Source organism: Perca flavescens, chromosome 11 (assembly GCF_004354835.1).
Source record: "Perca flavescens isolate YP-PL-M2 chromosome 11, PFLA_1.0, whole genome shotgun sequence".
Classification (NCBI taxonomy): Eukaryota; Metazoa; Chordata; class Actinopteri; order Perciformes; family Percidae; genus Perca; species Perca flavescens.
Window position 1 is genome coordinate 21,812,395 of NC_041341.1, and position 12,040 is coordinate 21,824,434.

The window sequence follows — 12,040 nt, forward strand, 5'->3', positions numbered from 1 at the left end:
TGAAAGTTATTGCAGAAACATTCTAAAAAACACTTCCTTTCTGCTGTTGCTAAGATTAAAAAAAAAAAAAGGACAAAACAAAGGCTTTTCCTAAATTATGTGTTCCCACTTTAAGTCACATCTAGTGAGTATGTGATGTGACTAATGCCTAATTGGTTTTTTGCAAAAGTGCCAATGACAATCTCCTTAGACCATGATTGTGCTTAATACAAAATACAGTATTTCATTAAGTAAGAGGTGGCCCAGAGTTTACCATGGCTAGGTGGAATACATATTTTGCATTCTGTTACTAATAGAAGCTGTGAAGTATTTTAGCTTTTATAAATCAAATTTCAGTTGACACGCTTGGCAAGCAGCTCTTAACAGGATTTCGTTGTGGCTATAATTACTGATAGAAATGTTGCTTAATTTATTCTCACTGCCTGCTGGTGTTTCATAATAACTGTAGCCATTTTGTCTTTCATTGGGAGGAAATAATCATGTCATTGCTCAAGATTTCTTCATGTTAGATGTGACATTATCAGTGAGCCACTGGCACTATTTAGCTTTTCTGTGGAATATCTTCCATTGAAGGCATTAACAGATAAAAAAAAGAAGCACTCTAGCAAACACATACCAAACTTATACATAATATTAAGTACAACACCTAATTAATATCCTTTTTCCAAACTAGATTTACATGTATTTTATACAGTTAAGATAATTGTCCTTTTTTATTGTTTTCACTTGATGATTTTTGTGATCTGATTTTCATTAATCAGAGTTTGCTGCCCCAATCAAATGTTGTATGTGGTATATGTACTGTATGTGTTTTACATTAGTCTGTCTATTGCGTCTGTTGCATGACCTTTGTATGTACAGGTAAAAAGAAAGAAGAAAGAAGAGGCAGCCAATGCCAAAATATTGGAGGCTGAGAAGCGAAACAAGGTGAGATGAACAAACCGTGATTGTAAACTGTTGCTTCTAAAACATAAGACGGCCTGCTCCCTTGTTTAACTGCCACAAATATCCTTCATGCCCCTGACTCCCAGTGTTTTGCCCCTGCTTGGCTGCAGTTAAATGTTTTTGCTCCTGCTGCTTGTCAGTGCAAAAGAGATTTTCCTTGCTTTGGTTAATCACTGTGATAAAAGAGGTTGGATCATCTCCTTGCGTTCTACATGTATCTATGAAAGATTTTTAACCAATGAAGTCTAGAGGCCTGGAACTTAAATGTGTGTGTATATGTTTTAGTTTTTAATTGACTTCATCTTTTTTTCTAAAAGGAGAAGGAGATACGAAGACTGCAAGCTGTCATACTGAAGCACCAGGTCGGTATTTGTTTTATTAATTATTATCCATGACCACATTAAACCAAATCCATTCTTAGTCTTTGTAATGTAATGTCTTGGAGATGGTCTCTAACTAATGATCATTTTTGGTAGCCTAATGGAATTATTTTGCACAATATATCCTGTCAAATGATGCTTTAGGGTTCTCTTGGGTGTATTTTTGTATTTGACCTTACCAGTTGTATTTTTCTTGCATTGATTTTCTTCTGTGATTTTCTATTTCTTAATACTTTGCCAACTCTTTCTACCAGGAGTTGGAGAGGCATAGACTAGATATGGTATGGGTATGTTTGTTTCTGTACATTTAACATATTGTGAACCTGTTGTGATAAATGGTTGCCATCGTTGCAATGCCTAAAGAGTAGCATTGGCTGTAGTCATTCTACATCCTTGTGCATGGCTTTTCCAGAACGGTGCACTGCATACGTCTGCGCTATTTGTCTCTCAAAGAAAACGCATCCATTATCTGGCCAATACGATCAAAAACACCTTAACTCCACAGAAAATATAAGAGGATGCAAAACATTCTAATGAAATGAAATGCCTGAAAGAACACCAACTATCTATTACATTGTTTTTGTTTTAGATTGATTAAATATAGGTGCTCAAAATCCTTTTACTCTAAAACGTTTGTGAGCCAACTTTCTCATTCATTCTAATACCTGAGAAAAATCAATATGCAGTTTGTATTCTTGCCAGTGATTTACACCACTGGGTTAATGGAAACTAAACTCTTGTTTTTCGTCATTTGAGATTTAAATGTTTTATCATGGTTGTTAATTTGCATAATTATTCTCACTAAATATATCTTAACTGTAAGGGAGGCAATAATAGCATAGACGGACTCCATAGTTTAGTTTTCACAGTAAATAAATAGTTAAAATATAATAATTTAAAGTGGAGATAGTTTCATGCGACATCAGTTGATTATAAATTATGTGCTTTGCTTGTCCCTGAGACAGTTAATATTTGCTGCTTATAGTTCTAAACATCTTGGCCTGTACCTTTCAGTCTGCCTTCTTGCCGACATCCTCAGATTAATAATGGCTGTTTGTTTCTAACTTTGAGCTCATGCTTTGTGTGTGTGTCATTACGTGCGATGTAGCTTTTTCGTCAGTCATTGTGTTCCACTTGATTTAACTGTTGTGGTTTTTTCCTTTATACTTTAACTACGGGCCAATGGGCAACATTTTGTCTGATGACAAATGGTGATCTGTGTTTCTTCTACTGTGCATGTCAGGGGGGTTCATACTGTGTACTGCATATATGTATGCATACAGTTTATATATGAGCCCTTTTTCTCCTCAAGTAGTTTGAACTATGAATAAAAAAGAAACTGTGTGTCTGTGCTCTGCCAGGAGAGGGAAAGGCGCAGGCAGCACATGATGCTCATTAAGGCTGTGGAGGCCCGTAAGAAGGCAGAGGTGGGTAACGCTTGCTCTGATCACATACCCTTGTTACCATCATTTCTAGTCATTCCCACTCCTGTGTCCTGCTATACAGTTTTTTCCCTTAGTAATTAAAATTTTTGGATGATTCAACAATGTGGTAATTGAGGTCATAGTTTGTGTTTTCCACCCTCTGTTATTCTGTGTAGTCTGCAGCAGTGTCAATAATACTTTCTCTTGGCTATAGGAGAAAGAGCGTCTGAAAAAAGAGAAGAAGGATGAGAAACGGTTAAACAAGGAGAGGAAACTGGAGCTCAGAAGACTGGAATTGGAAAAAGCTAAGGAGCTGAAGAAACCAAATGAAGACATGTGTTTAGCAGATCATAAGGTATACACTGTGGTGCTGCTAGCAGATGAAAATGAGAGCCAATGTATTTCACCCAGAATAGTCTCCATCTGTGGAGTAGATGGAAAAGGTTGGATTTTCGACCAGCACAGGGATTTCTTTGACATGAAAATCAATCAGTATAATCACTGTAGGGGCTATAGGCATGAAGATTAAAAATGCTTTTGAGAATTTTATGGTTTCATTGTTTCACTATAAGATCTACCAAAATAGATGTCAGTGTAATATCACTGAAAGCATCTGGAATTGATTAAAAAATAAAGCAGGTGTAGGTCAAAATACTGCCACCAAGTGGCTAGTGATGCAATAGCACCAACCAGAGTGTTACTGAGCATAAGATTTCTTGAACAGGATTTCACAGACAAACTAGTGTGAAACAAGTCACATATGTACTGTCAGAAATGCTGAAAAAAACTAAAGATTTTATTTCTCTCCAGCCACTTCCAGAGTGGTCCCGGATCCCTGGTCTGGTCTTACCAGGAAGTACCTTCTCTGACTGCCTGATGGTGCTGCAGTTTCTGCGCAGCTTTGGAAAGGTCCTGAGGTTAGATATAAATCCCAACATGCTCACCCTAAGTGACCTTCAAGAGGGCTTGCTCAACACTGGGGACAGTTTGGGCAAGGTGCAGGACCTGCTGGTGAGCATGCTGTCTGCAGCTGTGTGTGATCCTGGTATACCTGCAGGTCACAAGGTGAGAGTCCGTTGTTGAATTGTAAATGGTTCCTATACTGTAATTTACATGTGCACGTGCACATATACAAACATACAAAAACAAACACCTGCTACTGTGTGCCCATAAAATGTATTGATTCAGACGTAGCTATTGTACAAAAATCACTCTTCACTCAGAACACACATGCTAGAATTTATTTAGAATTGTCCTCAGGCTCTGTGCATCTAAATGAAGAGTGTGTTTAGGAGGGTATCGGTGTTTAGAGCTGTTAGTACACATATACTGTACATTTGAAACCACAATTTTCATATATTCCCCAAAGCCATTTGTCCATGCTGTGTGCCGTAGGGTGTACTTACACAATAATGCATTATTACATATCTTCCTATTAAGAGGCTGTCATAGGCTGTGTCAACATTTTTTGAGATGTGCATACAAGGACAAGACATATCAAGACTCAACTAAAACATCATGTTTCATGACACATGGAGTCACTTAAGCACTTGACATTGCTTACTTAACTTAACAAAGAGATAATTGCTCAAAAGGACAGTGTTTTACTCCCATTGCATTCTTGTGGGCTATACACTTCACTCGTGCCCTGCTCTGTGTCACAGTATATAAAAAGATATTCTGGTTGTAACTTAGTTGGTTTAAAAAAAAGCATTTGGTTTGTTTGTTTTTTACCACTAAACTTTTTTTTTTTTTTAAACACATATTTCTCTCAGAATAAGACCGCCTTGGGGGACCACCTGACTAATGTGGGGATCAACCGAGACAACGTGTCTGAGATCCTGCAGATCTACATGGAGGGTCACTGTGAGCAGACAGAGCTGGCTGCTCTGGCCCTCAGCCTCAGGACCAAGGCGTTTCAGGCCCACAGCCCGCCACAGAAGGCTTCCATGCTGGCATTCCTGGTTAATGAGCTTTGCTGCAGTAAGGCTGTGATCAGGTAAGAATCCTGCCTCCTTCTGTGACAGTCATCTTTTAAAAAAAAAAAAAAAAAAAAAAAAAAAGCAGTTTTGTAGGGCAGTACTGTTAATGAACTAAACTATCACTAAAAAAAATCCTGGTCATTCTAAGTCTGTATTAACAAGTGTTCCTTATGTACCAGAAGCAAGCAAGTTAATCTCTGCCTGAGAGTGGAAAGTATTGGCTTGTTTTATTTATGAAGGCTTCAATTTTAATGCAATAACGTAAGTACCAAAAGGAATAAGACTAATCGTGGTTTGATGGACAGTTTCACAATGTTGCATCAAACTACGTGTTATTAATTTTTCAGTAGAACTGGAAACCCTTTGAAACACATCTGGTGCACACTGCAGTGTGACACAAAAACATGCATGCTCTTGTCAATGTTGTCTGATACTTTTGCAGTGAGATCGACAAAAACATAGATCACATAACCAACCTGAGGAAGGATAAGTGGGTTGTCGAAGGAAAACTTCGCAAGTAAGTATGTGCATCATCTAAGTCGTTATTGGAAGACTCTGTGCTTCCAGTCCATATTTTCTGAATGATATGGCAAACAATCTGGGTTTCTCAACTAGTCTGAATTTTACATGAACGTGTACTCTACAACCTGTCTGTCCTTTTTTATGTTTAAAGACTCAGGAGCATTCATGCCAAGAAGACAGGGAAGAGAGACAGCACTGTGGGGGGAGAAAACAGCCACAGCCTTGTCATCCCCACTGCTAGAAACAAATGCAAGAGGAAAGAAGGGGACAGTGAGGAGGAAGAGGACGAAGATGACGACAGTGAAGACCAAGGAGACGATGACGACGATGAGGAAGAAGAATCTGGGGGAAAGAAGGGAAAGAAAGCAGAGATGTGTGAGGAGGAGGTTAGTGACATCCATGATTCTTTTATTGTAGCCAGCGGCTTAGATCAGCGTATGTTCAGCCGGTCCACTGGCCTCACACACTACTGACTTCTTTTCATCTAGGACGACAGTGTACACTCAGCCAGCATGGAGGAGCTAGAGAAACAGATTGAGAAAACATACAAGGTAAATGAAACCCTATGAGAGTTTTTTTTTTTTTCTCAGGATCAGCTCATCAATGAATACCTCATGGTTCAACCTGCTGTACTCTCTGTCTCTTCAGCAACAGAGTCAGATCAGACAGAAGTTATCTGACTCCTCTCACTCACTGCGCTCCATGACGATTGGACAGGACCGCTACAAGAGACGTTATTGGGTCCTACCGCAGTGCAGTGGCATCTTTGTTGAAGGCATGGAGAGCTGTGAAGGTACACACCAAAAATTATAACTCAGATATTGTTCACTTTTGTCCTTGTTCACCATGTACAGGATAGAAACCTTTGGTGCACTTTGCCTGACCTTTCATGTTACTCAGGTTATGAAGAGGTGGAGAAAGAGAAGAAAAGACAGAGGACTGCTCAGGTGCTCAGGGTTAAAGAAGAGCAGCAGGAAGAGATGGAGAAGCCAACTGTGTCCAGTCCAGCGCAGAGCACAGACGGCGATACAACCACACCAGAGGGCCAGCAGGACAAAGACAGCCTCAATCTCTTCCTCCAGAAACCCGGCTCTTTCTCTAAGCTCAGCAAACTCCTTGAAGTAGCCAAAATGGCTCAAGATTCAGACATCAATTCTCACAACAGTCATTCTGCTAAAGTCCCTACCACTGCATCTTATTCCTCATTCCCCACCTCTCAGACAGCCACTACTCAGCAGGCACTGATAGATAAAACGGATACTTTAGTGCCGTCTCTGCTCAGAAGTAGTCCCTGGATAACCTGCAGCCCTCACTCTGTCCTTCATGACGACCAGCTTTCCAAGATACTAAAGGAAAAGAGCAACCAGTGGTTTAGCCTCTTGCCTCGCTCTCCTTGTGACGAGTCTTCGTTTACCTCCGGCTCCAGCCCTCCAGCCGCCTCCTCTCCGCTACAGACCGCCAGCACTAAATCCCCTTTCTCCCTCTCCCCTAATCCCAAAGCTTCAGCCAGTTCTAGTGCTCCTGCTGGGATCAATAACATGCAGACATCTGTCCTTCAGGTTGTTAGATAACAATAATCTCAGTCACAATTATTCCAGATCATGTTGTGCTTTTTTTATAACACAAGTTGGACACCTTTAGGTGCTACCACTGCATTGCCTTATACTTTATGCAAGTAGCATCTGATCATAATTTAAAGTGTGTGTGTATTTTTCCCCTCAGCAAGTAAAGTCTGGCATTCATCAAAGCACACTGACACGGTGCGACATGTCCAGCGCTGCAAGTCCCAGCCTGCCCTTCTCTGGTGCTTCTCTACCCCCCATGTTGAATCTGGCCTCCCAGCATACAGAGGGTAATGGCAACATGGTCTTCTTCCTGGCAAATAACAACTCTGTCAACAAGAGTGAGACCCCAGAACCCCTGAGTGACAAGCCCGATTGTGCGTCATTCCCTGCTGTGGAAGTGGCCAAGACCCAGGACTACCCTAGTCCTCAGCCTATCCCTGAGGGTAAGAATGGCTTACTGCCAGTACACACAAGTCAAATATGCTGGACTAAAGATATTCACTGCCCAGATAGACTGTCACTCAATTATGCAACTTCTCTATGTTGCTAAAAATGTAACAATTATGTGACAAACGTTTTGTGCATATGTGTGTTGGCAGAGATGCTGTGTGGCTGGTGGAGGGTGGCAGACATGAAGGAACTGCACAGTCTGGTCAAGGCCCTTCATAGCCGAGGCATCAGAGAGAAGGCCTTGCAGAAACAGATCCAAAAACATATGGAGTATACGACCCAGCTCTGTGCCAACAGCAAAGATGGTTGGTCCACATTTGCTCTGCCTTTTTTACGTCAAGTCAACAAACATGCAGTGATATAAAAGTTTTGTAATTTGACCTTTTGCGATGCTGCATTTGTTCGCTTAACATTCAATATAATACGTTTGCTTTCGGTAGACAGTAGTATCTAATTTTTGCATGCATCTGTGGTGGCAGCAATTGATGTGGCAGAGCTGGAGAAGCGGGAGGTGAGTGAGGAGACGGTGGACAGTTGGTGTGTTGAGGAGAAGGCCATGGAGGTGGATATCAGCCTGCTGCAGCAGGTCGAGGGTCTGGAGAGGAAAGTCGTCTCTGCTCGCCTGCAGGTCAAGGTACAGGCAAATGAGCATCCTACTCTTTTATGTTTGTGCAGCTCATATAGATAATGAGCCATTGTTTTTATCCAAATTCATTTTCATGAGTAATTATCCAATATATGCTTGTCCTTGTCCCGTGTCCTCACTTTGTCTTGATGTTAATTACTGTGTCATCAAATGAGACAATATCTCCCTCAGGGTTGGATGCATCCTGAGCCCCAGTCAGAGAGGGAGGATCTGGTGTATCATGAGCACAAGCTCTTATCTTCCCCTGTTCCAGAGAAGAAAGCACCGAGAGAAACCAGCCAGGATGAACTTCCTGGCACCGTAGTGCGGCGGCTTGACAATCCCCTTGATATATCTGTCATCAGGCTGGCAGAGCTGGAGAGAAACATCGAGCGAAGGTAAATGGAGAGAAAAGACCCTTTTTTAAGAACAACCTTTCAGATCCGGCTGGATAATGTCACTGTACCTGCTCCTGCACCATCGTTCATCCCACACTCATTCTGGCTATTCTTAATCTCACAGTAGGCTGCTGCTTAAACAGGAGTCACTTGTTAATGGCTGTTACCATTCAGTGAAATAATGTTGCAGACTGTATATGTGGTTGCTGTACAGTGATGCTGCAGTCTCACTTTCTGTGACCTCAAAGCAGAGAGGAGGAGGTGGCACCGGGGATGAAGTTGTGGCGCAAAGCCCTCGGTGAAGTCCGCAGCTCAGCTCAGCTGTCACTCTGCATTCAGCAGCTGGAGAAATCCATCACATGGGAGCGATCCATCATGAAAGTGGTTAGTGGCACTCTCCCTCTCATAATCACCGATTTGTTTATATCGTTTCATCATAAATAAATGTAAGCACCAATTTATACTGTAGCTCTCACTTAAGATGTCTCTCTTTGTGGAGATTGATCTTTAAGGCTACACAGCTTCTCATTCCATTTCACAAAATATTAAATATAAAAACTACTGTATAAATGATTGGTTTATTGAATTTTTATTGTTTTTATTTTTTATTAAAAGTACATAAGCCTATTGAAAGCAATCAGACAACAATAAATCTGCACAGCTTGTGTTTCTTAAAGCGGGGTTGTTTTTAGGCTAGAGGTGACAAGAAAGGAATGGTGTGTTAGCATCAAATTACAATACATCATTACCAGGCAACAACCATATCTAGCATAATCGGTAACAAATCAACATCATTCAACATAGTGATGTATCTCAGTTTAAATTCATGACTACACATATTTGGTGGTTCTAGCACTGCCAGCTCTGTCAAAAGGGGGACAATGAGGAACTGCTCTTACTCTGTGATGGCTGCGACAAAGGATGCCACACTTACTGCCAGAAACCCAAGATCACTACAGTACCTGACGGCGACTGGTTTTGTCCCACTTGTGTTGCGAAGGTACACCAGCATGTTACATTAGATCTAATTGTCAAGTGATAACATAGCTGTATCACATGTACACATCCAATTAATTGATTTGAATATGTTGTGTTTTCGTGTGGCTCGTCACCAGTCTCCTGTGTGTTCTGTCATTCAGGAGATTGGTCAATCCCCCCGGAGTAGGAAGCAACTGAGCCGAACAGCTGGAGGAGGGAAAAAAGGCAGTGAGGTAAAACGAAACGGTAAGCCATCTGTGGCGGGTGAGCTCATCAAAGAGGAGGCTGCCAGCAGCAACAGCGTGCCAAAGAAGGGTACCAAGGAGTTCAAAAAGAGAAAAGGAGACGACAGCCCGCCCAGCTCCCAGGCCGTCCATGAGAGCCCCGTCTCCTGTGTGAAAAAAGCCAAAACAGCCAAAGACAACAACACAAATGGGCTGGCAACGTGCCGGTAAACCCATGCTCCCTGCATGCATAGCATAATTTACTTTACTTCTAAAACTTAGATTTTTAGATGAGCTCCTGGAATACAAGACAACCATCCTCATGCAAAAATCTAAACATCCATTTTATCATGTAATTTCATATCACACATAATCTGACGACGTTTAAAAACCTTTTCTCTAACCGTGAAATGAAATCGAAATGATCTGGAATTATATATTTTTTTTTTTCCCCCTTGTTCTCTCCAGAGTCCTGCTGGCTGAGCTGGAGGCCCATCAGGACGCTTGGCCCTTTCTCACGCCCGTCAACCAGAAAGCCGTCCCGGGATACAGGAAGGTCATCAAGAAGCCCATGGACTTCTCCACCATCAGAGAAAAGCTCACCAACAACCAGTATGTGTGCTTCTGTCACAGTGTATCTATGTATTTTCTAATTTTCCATTTTTGATTTGGGTGCTGCATATAAGTAAAAACCTTTTCTAATGATTACAGGTACTTGAATTTGGAAACTTTCATCGTTGACGTGAACCTGGTTTTTGATAATTGCGAAACATTTAACGAAGATGATTCTGAAATTGGACAAGCCGGCCACAGCATGAGAAGATTTTTTGACAAGCGATGGACTGAACTGCTGGAGTAAACAAATACAGTGTGGACTGTCTACGCCACTCTCTACATATCAAACTTCTTCTTTGGTGTTGGAGGCCTTCTCTTCACCTGAGACACTAAATCAACAAACAAGTTATAATAACACTGCAATGTGAAAAGACAAATTCTCCTGCTGAGAAAACACACTTGTTGAATATCTTAAAGTGCAATACTGTTGTCTTTATCAAAATGCACTCTTGGACTTAATATTTTATTTGGGAATGAAATATTTCCACATTAGATAGGCCCTTGGCTTTTTTTTTTTTTTATCATCAGTACTTTAGCTTAGTGTATATGTGTGTATTTATTTTCTCAAGTATTTATGTTAGTCTTTTCTAAGAAAAAGCAAGACATGGCAATCAGCTTTATTTAAAAAAAAATAAAAAAATCTAAAGATTTATGGACTTTAGAACAAGCCAATCAAAAAAAAATTGTTTACAGTTTTTGGGCTGTATGGTGCCAGCAGTACTACTGTTAATCTGCGAGTTAATTGTATAAAGGTGTTATCACTGTCACTATTTACAAATCTAATTTCTAGCATGTATAGAGTGTACATACAGTGCACTCTTGTTAAAATACTGTAAATGCATAAGGATGATTGTAGCACTTCATATGTCTTATACTGTACTCTGCCTGTGCTGAATATCCACTCAAAACACGTGGTCTCCTCAGTATTGTAGTGCCTGACCTCTGACCTCTAAACAGTGTATGGAGAAGTGTGTTTTTTTTTTTTTTTTTTCTATTTTCAGTGAGTCCTGCACAATATACTGTAGGAAACCCTTACACAAAATGTAAAACTTTTTCGAGCTTCTCCTCTGAAAAGAATTGATGTGGTGCATATAGTGTTTCATCTCCAAGCATTTCCTTTAGGAAAATGGATGTCTTGTCAGACATCCTGTGGACAGACGTGAAACCTGCACTGGGCTTTAATCCAGCTGGGAGTCAGACCGTCACGGTCCACCGGAGGCATCTCAAGACAGCTGAAGTCAGGAGACTTGAAGTAACTGTATTTTTTATGAATATTGTGAAATGAGTAGCAACTTTTGTGGGAATATTATTTTTGAATAGTGGGTGTGTGGCACAGATTAAAATAAACCTGTTTTTCAAAATAACACTGTAAGGCCCTCACTATCTTCCCTATTTATTCAGAGTAAGTAAAATCTTTAATAATAATTGCATTTGAAACCTTTGTATTTGGTTGATATTGGTTTAATGCTTAACTGAAATGGTCTGAAATGGAATTAATGCATTGTTTGATTTTATTCAGTGTCAATAGTGGAATGATACAAAGTAGGCTACATTTACAACAAATACAATATGCAGCTTTGTTATTAGAAAAAAAAATGCCCAACAGAGTAAAGTAGGTAAAATTAGTTCCACATCGACCAGCTACAACCTAAAATGCTGCTTCCACTTCAATTCGTCAATAATTATAATCCAATAATATAAATATAACACTGAAAAGAGCCATTCTTGATTATGAATACCCTACTTTGAATTTATGTGATAACATTAAGTATTGCTTTTAATGTCGGACTTTTACTTAAGAATTGTATATTGTATTGAAATTATAGTTTAAAAAAATAGACTGTGAACATTGTGCAACTCCTCCACATGACTGATAACAGCTGGGCGAGATAAAAAAAAAAAAAAAAAAAAAACTGACTTTACAGCCGGAAG

At 40.3% G+C, this 12,040-nt stretch overlaps 1 protein-coding gene across 6 annotated transcripts in view; it reads left to right on the forward strand.

Moving 5' to 3' along the window:
• Nucleotides 1-11,472, forward strand: part of baz2bb (bromodomain adjacent to zinc finger domain, 2Bb) — a 54,274-nt gene extending 42,802 nt beyond the window's left edge. The window contains exons 19-39 of one of the 6 annotated variants that reach the window (XM_028590823.1): nt 862-927; nt 1,263-1,307; nt 1,580-1,612; nt 2,687-2,752; nt 2,964-3,104; nt 3,560-3,814; nt 4,525-4,748; nt 5,174-5,248; nt 5,405-5,639; nt 5,742-5,804; nt 5,902-6,046; nt 6,154-6,812; nt 6,976-7,261; nt 7,418-7,573; nt 7,748-7,902; nt 8,086-8,291; nt 8,540-8,675; nt 9,145-9,291; nt 9,407-9,720; nt 9,962-10,105; nt 10,205-11,472. In XM_028590823.1, the coding sequence (XP_028446624.1) occupies nt 862-927; nt 1,263-1,307; nt 1,580-1,612; nt 2,687-2,752; nt 2,964-3,104; nt 3,560-3,814; nt 4,525-4,748; nt 5,174-5,248; nt 5,405-5,639; nt 5,742-5,804; nt 5,902-6,046; nt 6,154-6,812; nt 6,976-7,261; nt 7,418-7,573; nt 7,748-7,902; nt 8,086-8,291; nt 8,540-8,675; nt 9,145-9,291; nt 9,407-9,720; nt 9,962-10,105; nt 10,205-10,352 (3,699 nt within the window). In that variant the 3' untranslated portion in view covers nt 10,353-11,472. The remainder of the gene's footprint in view (nt 1-861; nt 928-1,262; nt 1,308-1,579; nt 1,613-2,686; nt 2,753-2,963; nt 3,105-3,559; nt 3,815-4,524; nt 4,749-5,173; nt 5,249-5,404; nt 5,640-5,741; nt 5,805-5,901; nt 6,047-6,153; nt 6,813-6,975; nt 7,262-7,417; nt 7,574-7,747; nt 7,903-8,085; nt 8,292-8,539; nt 8,676-9,144; nt 9,292-9,406; nt 9,721-9,961; nt 10,106-10,204) is intronic. The other 5 variants (XM_028590824.1, XM_028590826.1, XM_028590828.1 and 2 more) reach the window with 5 other exon arrangements.
• Nucleotides 11,473-12,040: the final 568 nt, after the last annotated feature.